This window comes from Castanea sativa, chromosome 5 (genome assembly GCF_040712315.1).
Source record: "Castanea sativa cultivar Marrone di Chiusa Pesio chromosome 5, ASM4071231v1".
Classification (NCBI taxonomy): Eukaryota; Viridiplantae; Streptophyta; class Magnoliopsida; order Fagales; family Fagaceae; genus Castanea; species Castanea sativa.
Genome location: NC_134017.1, coordinates 56804052 through 56818200, shown reverse-complemented (window position 1 = coordinate 56818200; position 14149 = coordinate 56804052). Strand labels below are relative to the sequence as shown.

The following is a 14149-nucleotide window of genomic DNA, read 5'->3' as shown; positions in this document are numbered from 1 at the left end:
AAATGACTGAAATGATAAAATGTAAAATTTAGAAGAATAGTTTTACATTTTGACCTAATATTTAATAATGGGCTATTAGGAGTGACATATTGCTTTGGGTTCTTACGTTATCTATGATGACATTTATTACTGTTAGCAACAACATAAATGTTGTCACAAGTAGTATCATATCCACATCGACATTGATGTTGAAGCTAAATTTTTTTTTTTTTTACTAAATATATGCAATGAAAATTAGCGTCAACAAATGTCGTTGCGAATACTAATAGCGACAACATTCAAAGCATTAGTGACAACTTTTTTGTCATCACTAAAAAAGTAAAGACCGAATTTCTTGCAATTTTGTTTCTGTTTTTTCACAAATGCAGCACAATATGTATGTCACAGGCGTATCTGTATGCAGGACTCCTTGAGTTTGCCAAGTTTTATGGTATCAAAGCTGAATATGGCTAGAAATGACTGATGTACTGGGTAATATTTTCCCTTTTGTTTTTAAAATCTTTTTTAGGTCTTCAACTTGTGGCAAATGAAAAAGTAAAAGAAGATTCCTATGCCAATCTCCAACTAGCACAACCTTAAACTCTCATTACCCTAAACTTTGGCTACCAATCACATTTTTTTGGAGTTATCAAACCAAACACATGTTGCAGACAAGAACAACATAAAATAAGATGCTTAAGATAATTTACAGTGCACCAATGTTCTTAAGGCCAAGAACAACCCCAACCCCAATAATGTGACCCACAGATCCACATGCCAAAGTATCTGCAAGAGTGAAACCAGCTGGGTCACCAGTCTGTAGGCCAGAGTCCCTAACTTCAAGCTTTAATCCTGCCGTGGATTTCCTGTTTGCCGATGGTGCCAACCCAAACCTTCCAGCAAATAGCATCAAGCTTGTAGAAGTCACAATTATCTGTCCCACAAATATTTAGATTAGTTTCCAAAAACAGGTGACCTTAATTTTTAATTTGAATGAAATCCTATTAGAATTCATTCAACAAAAAGACACATATATAATCAAATCCTCACCAAATTTGTGGGTGAACCAATGAAACCTTCGCAACGAGCACCAAGAGCACCCTTGCCCTTACGCCTCATTGGTTGGATTGCTGCCTGAATGTTTAGGAAGTGCTTAAAATTGCGATTATTGAAAACATCATACTCTTATCAAACCACGTCAAACATTGTCTTGTGGACATTTTATGTATCGCGGGATTTACTCAAAAGGTCCATGCAAAGAAGAAGATATCTCTAAGACGATCTCATAAGATAATTTTTAAGATACATGCAAAGGAGAAGATGTTTCTAAGACAGTCTCGTAAGATAATTTTTTCTATAAGATCGGCATTTTTGTGGTGAGTGTTAGAGATTCAGAGTATTTTAGCCCCAAAAAAAAAAAATCAGAGATTCATTTCGGAGTAGTCATTTTATTTTGAAAATTAAGATGAAGTCATGAGTCACTTGACCTGCATGAACTTTCTATAGAATGTACAAAGTATTTTAGAAGACTATTGTATACTTTTCACCACAACTTAGATCTCCTTTAACTAGCAAGTAGCAAGAACAAAATCAAGTATCATCTAGAATCATTAGTTCTTGAAAAGCAACAAATTAAGATCATTAGGATAATATGATGAAGAAATAATAAACAACAAAAAGTAATTGCTCTTATTGCATATAAATTCAATAGAAACACCAATAAACCTGTCTTGGAAAAGGGACACTGACCATGCTTTTAACAGGAGCTGCTGACAAATTGGGTCTTAACCCATTAAATTGTGGGAGAGAAGTCATCACAGTTGTTGCCATCTTCCAATCTCAATGGAAATTTGATCTAACAAGAAATGTGTGTAATAGTTCTCTCTCTCTCTCTCTCTCTCCCTTGATAGTCTTATAATTTTACCATTTCCTCGCTTCAAAAGTATTATAAACTAGCGAACAAGAAATGCTGCACAACAGCCACATGAGCATTTTGTGGCTTCAGAATGATCAGGCTTTGGATACACTTAGATACTTGCTGCTGACGTGGCAGTATTCCATTGGGTTTATCCAATTAGATAAGGTTTTTGGGTGCCTATAGAAAGGCCGAAATTTCTCAAAAAGATTGCTGGGAAATGCTGCATTTGTTGTTGAGCTTGTAATGGGCCGTATAGCCCAGTTTATGTTCCGGGTGCATTGAGCAGATCCACTAAAATACAAACCCAACTTGGCCAGTATTTTCTTTTCTTTTCTTTTTATGAATTATTTTTCTTTTTTTAATGACAAACATTTTTTTTTTTTTTGAAAGGCTTATCACTTGAGATTATGAACAAGATTTTAAAAATAAAATCCGACAAAGTTGGTTGAAAAAAAGATGGCTTCCAATTTTGTGGCAAAATCAAAGTTCCACTGGTGGTCACTACATGACTGTTAAAAACAATTTTGGTTAAATTATTAATGTGAAATTTTAAAATCAAACCAATTTTATTGTACCATCACCTTTTATTATTAATCATTGGTAGTCTAAAGAGATGAGCTACACTATTTTAGATATAGAGCAATGAAAAGCATACCTGATAGTTGAAGTTCACTTAATTTTGAAAACTTTCAACTCACCACAATAACCTTTTTACATGTGTTGTATTTGTTAAATCAGCCAATTTTTTTCAAATAAATTAAATGGAGGAATCTTCTCCAAAAAATAAAAATAAAAATAATGGAGTGAGGATTAGATGATGAAATTGACTTGCCTTTTTAAAATTGAGCGAAAAGTTAACACAGTTAATAACAGGGGGACCAAGTTGAACTTGACTAATAATTGAAGGACCAAAGTAGTATGCTCCTCAGTTTATTGGTTTACAGGCCCAACCTTTCATCATCTCCATTTTGCTTTAAATAAACTAACCTCTTCGTTAAAGTTACATGTGTTTAGAGGTTCTATATTTTAGATTTCTAATTTTCAAAAATATATTATATTCGATTTAGAACATAGAAGAGAATAAGAATGAGAACTGAAAAATGAAATAAATGTCACCCGTTTGTGTTTTGACTTTTGAGTGGATTACATGTAAAATGAAGGGCGTAGGAAGGGAAAATATATTGATAGTTTTAGTTATCGGTTGGTAGTATAAGTTTAGATCTCAATACTAAACTTATACTACCAAAGTGCAGAATTTTTTGAAACAAAGTGTAGAATTTTATGCAATAGCCTCTCATCTCCAATCTCCAAAACTATAATAGTAGTTGCTTGGAGTAAACCACCTGATGGTTGGTTTAAATTGAACACAGATGGAGCCTAAAGTTTTGAAACCCGGACCGTTCATTGAACCGTAAAAAAGAGAGGTTCAAGGTTTTTGAGGTCGAACCGAGGTTGAATCGGGGTCGAACTGTGATAATGTCATAATTAATTAAAACCTAAATATAGATATTAAATTTATAAAACTAGCAAAATTGACTAATATATCTATATATGTAAGGGAAATTTAATGATTTTCAAGCATATATTTAATAATTAAATAAGGCCGAACCGTGATGATGTCATAATTAATTAAAGCCTAAATATAGATATTAAATTTATAAAACTAGCAAAATTGACTAATATATCTATATATGTAAGGGAAATTTAATGATTTTCAAGCATATATTTAATAATTAAATAAGAAAGTTAATAAAATAAAATAATAACTGTGAGGACGAAAAACTCATAAAATCAACTTCCAAACGTTACTGCTGCTTTATTCATTTAAGAGTCCTCATACAATACATTTGGTAGAGAGGGTTCAACAACAAAAAGCCCCTATTCGTAGTCTCTTGATTCCTATTTATACTATTCTCTGTTTTCATCGTAGCCTTACACCTTGCAATCTGCGGTCCTTTTCCCGTGACACTTGTCCGTCGGCAATGGAACAAGATTCCACTTTGCATCCCGCACTGTTCAGGTCATGTCCACATTAATGCGACGGATAGAGGTGATGCTCGCTAATTAATGCGACCAGAATGGTTGTTGCCAAGCATTTAATGCAACCTTCCAAATAAGCCTAATACATCCAGATATTTGCAACGTGTCCCTTATGTAGTTATCGTCCACGCCACCTCATCTTCGGGCACACCCGGAGAGACGTCATCTTTCATTCTAAATGTTGGCCTTTCTTTCTTCGGGTCCTCGGGTTTTTAGGTCCTCTGGTCCTCACAATAACCATGAAAACATTAAAATTTATGATTAATTTTTGAAGTAAAGTTGAATATCTTTAAAGGATTTTAATTATAATTTTTTTTTAATTCCTTGTAAGAGATAGATAATTTAATTAAGTAAAACAAAATTGTGTTAAGTTGTTTTTATAAATAAATAAAAAATGCTAAGGGGTTGGACCGCACAGTTCTTGACCGGTTCGTGCGGTCCATCCCCAATTTTAGGCTCACGGAATTAACTGAAAATACGGTTCTTTATGCTTAAAAAACCGATTTTCATCCCGATTCTTGGTTTTCACGATCCGTCCTCTCGATCCGGTCCAGTTCTGAAAAAAGTAATGGAGCCTTCCATAGCAACCCTGGGATTGCAAGTTGAGAAGGGCTCATTAGAAATCATAATGGGCGAAGGATCAAAGATTTCGCAAGATACATGCATAACACAACACCAATAGCATCACGAATAAAATCTGGGTTCTATGTGATGGACTACTATCAGCTAAAGAACTTGAAATTTCATATCTCATTGTAGAACTTAACTCTAGTGTTGTGGTTCAATTGATGCTTAATTCCTCTACAAATGATCTTTTGGAATCTCTTTTGACTGATTATAGGAATCTATATGTTATACCGAACAAGCAAATTAGGCATGTCTAACGGGAAGCTAATAGGTGTGTTGATGCACTTGCTAATTTAGGAACTACTTTGTTATCCAACTATGTACCTTTTGTTGAACCACCGAATGTGGTGGAAACAAATTTGATCCTCAAAACATGGCTGAGCATGTATGTAACAGACTTTTTAAAATATATATATATATATATATATATATATATATATATATATATAAGTTTTAAAATTGTTAAATTTACTCAAATGTCATTGTTCTTTCTCTCTTTTTTTTTTTGTGGTAATTTGATAATTAGAGGAGGGAAAATTTGAACCTCAAACCTCTTTGTTGAATACATCAAGGCATACCAATTATTTCATTTTTATTTTATATATCTTAAAAAAAAATCCATTCAACTATCTAGGGATGCTCTTCTCAAAAAAAAAAAAAACCTCTGAAGCGATGTTTGTATTTTTTAGAAGTTAAAGAAAATTAAAACAAAAAAAATTAAAAACACCACAATCTCTAATTTATTTATTTAATAAATATTTTTGTTATCAACCTACATTAATTTAGGAAAGAAATGGGAAAGTTGGACTCATATATCATATGTGGGTGTTCACTGTTGGGTAACATCTCCAAAATCGCGTGCCTGATTATGAAAGGAAAGGAAAGGAAAGGGCTGGCCTTGATTGAAGGCTGAAGCTGAAGCTGAAGCCCCTCTCTAGTCTCTAGTGTAGTGCAGTACTATTGTTTGCTTCCACAATCTGACATACAAGCAGAAAACACTGCCCGAGGGTAAAAAGTGTACAGACAGAAGTACTTTTGTTCATATTTTTTTGTTTTTTTTTTAATCTGAATTTATTATGTTGGATTTGATTTTGGCAACGTATGAAGGACAAAAGATATCAACCACCAAGATACCACAAATGGGCCCCCACAGTTTCAGTCTTTCAAGATTCAGCTCTGTTGGTTGATACGTGATAATTTGAAAAGTGCATCTGATCTGTCTGTCTCGTGAGAATTTGATGTACCCGGTTTGAGTCTTGTATTTGACATTTCAAAATGGACTTTTATATGTTACGGTTTAATTTGTTGATTTTGGATTCTCAAAAGAAAAAAAAAAAATATTGTTCATTTTGAAATTATGATAACCCGTTTGGTCCTGTTATTTAAACAATAATTTTTAGTATTTAAAGACTACAATAAGTATTTTTACGACACTTTTTACTCATTTATTTCCACGACACTTAAATAACAATACTATTGAAAATCTCGGCGGTAGAAGTCAAAATATAGGGCAAACCATAACATGTGAAAGAGTGCAAGTAGCTACAATTGAAACAAAGAAAGCTAAAACAGGCAAAGATACGTAACTTAACACACAAATCTTAGACAAAACTAGATAAAAGCATATAATGGGAACAAATTAAAAGAAGGAAAAGAGAGATCTGCTTAGCTATAGATTCCTAACCCCACGACAAAGACAGGCATAGTTTAACAAACCACAATTACAAAATTCCTTTTCTTTTTTTTGGGTACTTAACAAAATACTAATAATATATTTAAGCTCGGATCCTCCTGCTTCTCTCTTTCCACAGCATTGAATAGTTTGGTATGAACAGTTTAAGACCAATTTTGAAGTGCAGCAAATTAACTAATCCCGCAGATCAGCTTCCAAAGTACAAAAGCAATAGAAGCACAGCAAGTTTCCACCACATATAGTTTGGATCATGCTTGGACGATGGTGGTGCTGAAGAGCTTACAGATCTGAAATCAATACCAAACAAATATTAATCAATAGCCAGTAACTACATGTGCCCTCAAATGCACACCTATATGTTGAGATGAAGCAAAGGGCACAAAATAAACATACCCAGATGTACCGTAGGAACATTTACCATAACCTGTGACAGACATCAAAGAGATCAGTATGGTTTTCATTTTCCAACCCAAACCACAAATCAATATTGCACTTTAAAATGCTAATTTTAAAACCACATTTCTGTAATAGTTAAATGATTAAATTCTCTATTTCCTATCCTTAAACTTCTGAGGCAATTGGTAATGGAATAAGAGCTTTTGAACAAGTAGAATTTATCAACAGCCTTTCCTATTATTATAATCATATATTACTGTAATTAACAGAGAAGAGAAGGCAGAGTTTATTTATCTTACTGGGGTTGTTTTTAGTGATGGTGGCAGCTCCTCCAAAATTGCAAGCGATATCAGAATTCCCATTCTGTTGATAATAGTTGTTGAAAGCATAGGATGCATGAGACAAGAGGGTGTCAGGGTTGAAACAAGGACCATCCTCTTGGATTTCTCTGCAGTCTGCCATTCCTAGTCCACAAGCCCAGTCCAATGCATTCTGCAAATCAGCTTGAGAAACCCCAGGATGCGCAACACACCATGTTGTGCCATCAATGAAAGTTGTGTTGCCTTCTGGAGGTGACAATGTTGTCACTGGAATTGATGTATCTGCCTTCTCTTGCACCACAGCTCCGGTTGTCAAAACTAAATATTTGTAAAATGAAGGGAAACAAATTAGTGAATGAATTTACAAAGTAGTATTTCTTAAAATTGTTAATTGATATTTAATCAACATGCCTTTTGTCATTAAGTATGTTTTAGGTTCAATAAAACCATGAAGCTCTAAATATTTTGAAGAACCGTCATCCCAAGAGCTTAACTTATGAGTTTGGGCCTAATTATATTATGTTAACCATAACCTTTGTCATCATTTTTCAATTTGAGACTTCACTCACATATGTACCAACAATCCTCAACAGATCATCTACTCTAAATCTCTAATGGTGGGTTGTGCATATAAGCATTTTGGGGCCACTTAGCCTAGAACAATGATTATGGCACATTTGTCACATAAGTTACACCAAAAGGTAAATAAGACAAACACCCATGGTCCATCACTATAATCTTGCAACATTAGCATTTTAACTGTTATTTACTGTCCTGGGGAATAATTCAACCAAAAAAGAAAAAAATTGTCCTGGGGAATATTTCATTGATGTTTGAAAACAGAAATTGGAGTGTAGGATTTGAGGCTCGAGTAGGATCAACTAAGGTGCACTAGCGAAGCAATGTGATCCCCCACCACCTTTTTCTTTTTATCTTCTATAGCACCATTGAGCTCTTTCATATAGAAAAATTAAAAGAATTATAGTTTGATGTCCTCTATTTAGAAGGCAATTGAGAAGCGTTTTCAGAGTAGCCTTTAGGTTTTGATTAGAGAAAAGAATAATTTACATTGACATAATAAGAAATTGATATATAAAAACGAAAACTTTGACACAGAAAGGTAGATGCAATTAAATTAAATCTAGATTTCTAGATGAAAAATAATCCAAATCATTCAATAGATCCATAATGATTTTTTAGCTTGTATTTTTATGATAATTTCGAGACTTTTAGCATGTAAATGGTAAAAGATCGAAAAAAGGGTATTCATGAAGCTCGGAATTTCATTTGAACTAGTGAATAATGTGCTCGAATTGTGATTACAAATGGACCAACCATGGAAACCGATAAATGGGCAGTGAAAAGTCAAATTTGGCATCAGAATATTCATTTTGGCAGGCTTGGGGTATGTGGCACGGTGGCAGTGCCCAAGTCACCGCACTTTTATAAGGTTTAGATAGTAACATGTTACGCATCCACGCGGTGAGCACGGAGCGAACTATTCTTTCGCCTTTTACTAAAGATTGTAACATGTCTTTTCCTAAACAAAAGAAGAAAATGGAAGTAAAAAGTAAAAAATCTATTACTTACTTACATTTTGGATTTTCTTAAAACATAAATAATTGATTATGATTTATTATTATTAATTGATTTACAAGAATAGATTTATAATTATTATGTGCACTTTTTATGCATAATTAGACATTATTTATAAAAATATATATATAAAAATATCATTTAATATAATATTAAATGTACTATGGTAAATTTGTTTATTTATTTTTGATATAAAATAAATTTGAAGACATTTCACTAGATGTGTCATTTGAATTACAACCTCTTGGAACAATGATCAAATGTTGAAATAAAATGACACATAATAATCTATAATTTTTTTTATAAAAATAATCTATAAATTAGGGCTATATGAACATATTATCGACACTTTTTTTTCTGAAAATGAAAAATATTAAGATAAATTACAGAACATTTGCCTATGTGGGAATTAAAAAAAAAAAAAAAATCTTCCATTAGTGTTTTAAAAAAAAACCGAAAAAAAGGTGTGGTAGGGATATAAAAAAAAAGGCAAATAAAAAAACAGTGTGTGTGTATATATATATATATACTTTTTTTTTTGGTGAAAAAAAAAAAAAAAAAAAGAGTATATTGACCTGCAAGTGCCAGGTTCTCAACAAGAAGATAGAATAAAGAAATGAGAACAGTGAAAATATATACAGAAAATGAGTAGCTACAGCAACAAATATAGTACATACACCACCTAACAAGTCAAGCCCATGAATAAGAAAGAGGAAAGAAAACACCAGAAAATGGTGAGCTTATAACAAGAAATAGAGCATTACCCAGATAGCATTCGATCAACAAAAGGCACTGCGAAAACCACATTTTCTTTGTCATGGACTTCATGGCTGCTTTGCCTCACCCTTCTACCTTAGCTAGAAAGCCTTTTCAAAGCCTCTTTTGCTCAGCCTAAAACCAAAAACAAAGGCAAAAATGCCCCACTCTAGTTCTCCATGAACACACTTTGCCTCTCCTACTGTCACTCTCAAATTGAAAGCTGGAGAACTAGAAGTGAGAATGTGGGTGTTTGAGGGAATCAGTAGTTTCTTCAAGGGAACTTATGTTCCTTTCACTTTATATTGAGTTTTTGGTCAAAGGGTATATGATTATGGTGTACGCATCAGAAGAGTGTATTACTTTGACGGGCAGAGCGGTCGATTCATTTTTAGACTTTCACAGATATATGGAGCTTTATTTAAGAAGGTGGTAAGAGTGAGTCCAGCGATAAAGCAAGTTTTAGTTCTCTCTTCCTCAATCGACTTCTCGCGATATATTAACCCTCTTGAAATTCTCATTTGTTTGCCTCATTCTATGAGGTCATTCTGGTCCATCTTATTTTACTTAAAATAATGTTTTTTTTTTTTTTTATTATTGAAAATTACTTAAAACCTAAAAGAATGTGAAATATAATACATTTTGCAGTTTTTTTTTGGGGGGGTGGGGATTAAGACTTAAGAGAGTGTTTCTTTGTTTGCTAAAAAAAAAAAGAGAGAGAGAAGAGAATGTTTCTTTGAATATATTCCTAGTGTGTAGTTCTACATCTCACACTCACTAACTCCGGCATAGCTATGCCAAGAATGTCTTCAGGGGTCGAATAAAGATATGATGTAAAAGTCTATATAATATACTATGTTCCTACCGTGTATAATGGTATAAAAGAGTATTATAAAATAATTTAAAATGCAAATTAAGTATTTTATAACCCTAATATGTGTATTACAAAGATTATCTTTATTTAACTTAATAATTGTGTCAACGTTGATAAAAATATTTGATATTTTTAACCTATATCCATCAACAATGTTTAGGCATTAAAGAAGTATAGAATAAAAATCATACAAAAGTTAATTGTTAGGGTAAGGACTAAAACTATTATTTCTTTTTCCATTATTACTAGAGAAAATTGTTAGGGTAATTGTGTTTGAAATGTCCCATTAATTTAAGTAATTGGAATATAAAATTACTAATAAGATTATGACTTTATTTAAATAATTACAAATAACCTTATACTTTCTTTTATATATATATATATATTATTTTTTGAGATTAGGGTCGTGTTATAAATCTAGTTATTTCCATTTCATATGTATAAGTTTTTTATTTTACATTTTTTAATAATTAAAATAGTTATACATATTGTGTGGGGCAAAAAGATCCTGATGGGAACGTGGGCCTTTTGGGCCGTGTTAAGGAAGGCCGACCTGATCTTGGGTTTAGAAATTGTTAGTACTATGGGTCGGCCCATACGCCGAGGGTCCGAGGATCCAGCCGAGGGTGACCTTATCCTCGGATGAACACCGAAGGATTCGGGATTTCATAGTAAAGATTAGGGGATGACATGGTTAAGGCCAATGGTTAAAAGGGGGAAACCCTAGAACGCCCCAGAAGTACCAATGTTGAAGAAATGTCAAAGATAAAGGCTGCTACCTCCACATTAAAGACCATGCACCTACCCCCCCTGGCCGCATTTATGGGGAAGTGACACCTGAACAGCAGAAGAGAAACTTCTGGTTACTATTCAAAGGCACTGAGAAGGGAAATATCTAGGCTAAGGGGGAGGTGGGGCAACACGTGTACAAAGTGTTCAAAAGAGGAGTATTTAAGGAGGAACCTGGAATAGAAAGGGGGGGACTTTTGTAATCGAAGAAAAGAAAATAGAGAAGGAGAAAGATATAATATAAGAATAGCCCTTGGCTTACGTCCGAGGAGGCCAATTTGCAATATTCCTTGTCGTTTCCAAGTATTTGCAATCCTTAGTTTGTTATTTAATCCCCACATACTCCTAACCTGGGTTTCAAGCCCACACTCTACAAATTCATATTGTTTAAGGCTCATTGGGCCTGGGCCCATAACTGTTCTTGGGGCCAGGTGCATTTGTGCACTTACAATTGGCGCCGTCTGTGGGAATCTAGTCTAGGAGAGGTAGGGATATTATGGCAGGCTTAGGCTCTCACCATGCAGAGTCACAAGGATCACAACCGGAAGATCATTTCGAACGTCTTGAACATCGTAGGGATCGTGAGGGAAGCGTCCATACAGAATACCCAGGGGCTAGCCATACTCATGGAGGGGGTAGCACTACCCGTGATGAGGGTTCTAAATCCATGCAGAAGGAAATCAATCGTTTGAAGAGGAGGTTACGCCGCGCCAAACGTAAGGTTTCCCCGTCCTCGTCTAGTTCTTCCTCAGAGAAAGATAGGGGACCTGGCTACAGTTCAAGGTCATGTTCCCCCACCAGCGCAACATCCTCCGGTGAGGAGGACGACCAGCCAACCCGCAGACGTAAGAAGCCTCGTTCTAGGGGCTTAGGCAACGATACCATGAGTAGGGCGTTGCACCAGCTCTCTAGATCTCCGTTTTCACGGAGGATTGAGAGGGGGAGGCTTCCCAGGAGGTTCACCCAGCCCACCTTTACCATATATAATGGCCGGACTGATCCGGTGGAGCACGTGAGTCACTTCAACCAGAGGATGGCAGGTGCACTCTCACAACGAGACTTTGATGTGTAAAGTCTTCCCTCTAGCTTGGGACTCGTGGCTATGAGATGGTTTAACGGTCTCAAATCAGGATCCGTAGGCTCATTTGGGGAGCTAACTGGGGCATTTGCTTCGCGGTTCATTACGTGTAGCGAGTCCTCGGCCATTGGACTCGTTGCTATCCATGGCCATGAAGGAAGGGGAGACACTGAAAGCATACTCCGACCGATACTGGGAGATGTTTAATGAAATAGACGGCGACTTTGATGAGGTGGCGCTTAATACCTTTAAGGTGGGTCTCCCTACTGACCACGACCTAAGAAAGTCCTTGACGAAAAAGCCTGTCCGCAGCATACGCCGTCTTATGGATCGTATTGATGAATATAAAATGGTAGAGGAAGACCAGCAGCAGGGAAAAGGAAAGGAGAAGGTTATCCCACAGGAGAGAAGGGATTTCAGGTCGGACAGATATCACAACAACAAGCCGAGGAGGGATTACTTCGGACAATCCGGCTCGGCAGCACCTCAGGCTGTAAATACTGTGTTCCGAGAACCAGTGCATCAGTTATTAGAAAAGGTTCGTAAGGATCCTTTCTTCAGATGGCCCGGCAAGATGGCAGGGGACCCTGTGAGAAGAAATCAAAACATTTTCTGTCAGTATCATCAAGATGTGGGTCACACTACTGAGAACTGTCGGACCCTATGGAACCATCTAGAGCAGCTCGTCGGTGAGGGAAAGTTAAAGCAGCACTTGTGTCGGCCCGGCGGGTCGATTAAGTTGGGTCAAACAACCAAAGGAACAGTTCATCTCGGCAGCATTGGGAACAATTAATGTTATCTTCGGCTGCACCGGTAGGACCGGGGTCCCACTAGAGTGATGGCGGTTTCCCATCCGTCAGGCCGAGGATGTAGCAAGTGTGAGGCCGAAGAGATTAAAGTGTACTTTACCCTGTCTTGGGTTTCTCTCGAGGAGGATAAAGTAGGGACTATCCAGCCCCATGACGATGCTCTTTGTGGTTACCCTCGGGATAGGGAACTATGACGTGAGGAGGGTGATGATAGATCGGGCAGCGGTGAGATATCATGTACCCTGATCTATTTAAAGGGCTAAGATTGGAGTTGGAAGATTTAACCCCTTACGACTCCCCACTTATAAGCTTCGAAGGAAGGGCCGTTGTGCCGAAGGGACGAGATCCGTTACCCGTCAATCCCGGCACAGCGGTTGAGGTAGATTTCATTGTGGTTGACGCGTACTCTCCATATACGGCCATCCTCGCCAGGCCATGGCTGCATGCTTTGGGAGCTGTCTCCTCTACCTTACATGTTAAGGTGAAATTCCCCTCGGGGGAGCATGTTGAGGAAATCCTCGGCAGCCAGGTAGTGGCTAGGCAGTGCATATCGGCTGCGGTGCTTCGTCAGTCGGAAATTGAGTCATCAACCTTGCCCAACCAGAAGTCATAGCAATTAACAGCTCCGGAGGCATCTGGAGCGATGACAGGAGACGAGGCTGTTTGTGAGGAGTTAGAGAAGTTTATAATAGCAGACGATCCAGAGAGGTTCTTTCAAGTTGGCATACTTTTGCCACACCAAGAGAAGATGGAGTTGTTGAAGTTTCTGAAGGATAATTTGGATGTCTTTGCGTAGGACCCCTATGAGGCTCCAGGCATAGATCCGAACTTTATTTGTCATCGCTTAAACGTCAATCCTGCCATTGCTCCGAGGAGGCAGCCACCTCGGCGATCTTCCCGAGAACATTCTTAGGCCGTGAAGGAAGAGCTTCTTAAACTCAAAAGGGCGGGGGCTATCAAAGAAGTTTTCTACCCTGAATGGTTGGCTCATACTGTTGTTGTTAAGAAGAAGAACGGCAAATGGAGAGTATGTGTGGACTTTACTGATCTGAACAAGGCCTGTCCTAAAGATTCGTTCTCAATGCCACGGATTGATCAACTGGTAGATGCTACTGTTGGACATCCTCGGATGAGTTTCTTGGACGCCTTCCAGGGTTACCACCAAATTCCCTTGGCGCTAGAGGATCAGGAGAAGACTGCTTTCATTACTCCAACCGGGAACTATCATTATAAGGTTATGCCATTTGGATTAAAAAATGCTGGGGCTACTTATG

At 36.6% G+C, this 14149-nt stretch overlaps 2 protein-coding genes across 2 annotated transcripts; both read right to left on the bottom strand.

Annotated features, from left to right (window-relative positions):
- Positions 1 to 644: 644 nt before the first annotated feature.
- On the bottom strand, positions 645 to 2097 carry LOC142634486 (photosystem I reaction center subunit psaK, chloroplastic). The gene is made up of 3 exons (XM_075808780.1): positions 1729 to 2097; positions 1030 to 1113; positions 645 to 913 (listed from the first exon to the last, which is right to left on the bottom strand). The coding sequence occupies exons 1-3, from the start codon at positions 1807 to 1809 to the stop codon at positions 686 to 688; spliced, it is 393 nt and encodes a 130-aa protein (XP_075664895.1). The 5' UTR covers positions 1810 to 2097; the 3' UTR covers positions 645 to 685.
- A 4106-nt stretch (positions 2098 to 6203) lies between these two features.
- Positions 6204 to 9691, bottom strand: LOC142637344 (glucan endo-1,3-beta-glucosidase 13-like). Its single transcript, XM_075811617.1, has 4 exons — positions 9334 to 9691; positions 6953 to 7291; positions 6651 to 6681; positions 6204 to 6544 (listed from the first exon to the last, which is right to left on the bottom strand). Exons 1-4 carry the CDS (start codon positions 9395 to 9397, stop codon positions 6445 to 6447), a joined length of 534 nt encoding a protein of 177 aa, XP_075667732.1. The 5' UTR covers positions 9398 to 9691; the 3' UTR covers positions 6204 to 6444.
- Between the last annotated feature and the right edge of the window lie 4458 nt (positions 9692 to 14149).

Excerpts from the sequence above, each read along its gene's own strand:
- LOC142634486 (XM_075808780.1), bottom strand. The coding sequence starts at position 1,809 with ATGGCAACAACTGTGATGACTTCTCTCCCACAATTTAATGGGTTAAGA. Across the intron at positions 1,114-1,728 it reads CAGCTCCTGTTAAAAGCATG|GCAGCAATCCAACCAATGAG; the intron begins GTCAGTGTCCCT and ends CTAAACATTCAG. Across the intron at positions 914-1,029 it reads TTGGTTCACCCACAAATTTG|ATAATTGTGACTTCTACAAG; the intron begins GTGAGGATTTGA and ends TTTGTGGGACAG.
- LOC142637344 (XM_075811617.1), bottom strand. The coding sequence starts at position 9,397 with ATGAAGTCCATGACAAAGAAAATGTGGTTTTCGCAGTGCCTTTTGTTG. Across the intron at positions 7,292-9,333 it reads GTTGATCGAATGCTATCTGG|TTTTGACAACCGGAGCTGTG; the intron begins GTAATGCTCTAT and ends ACAAATATTTAG. Across the intron at positions 6,682-6,952 it reads CATCACTAAAAACAACCCCA|GTTATGGTAAATGTTCCTAC; the intron begins GTAAGATAAATA and ends TGTCTGTCACAG.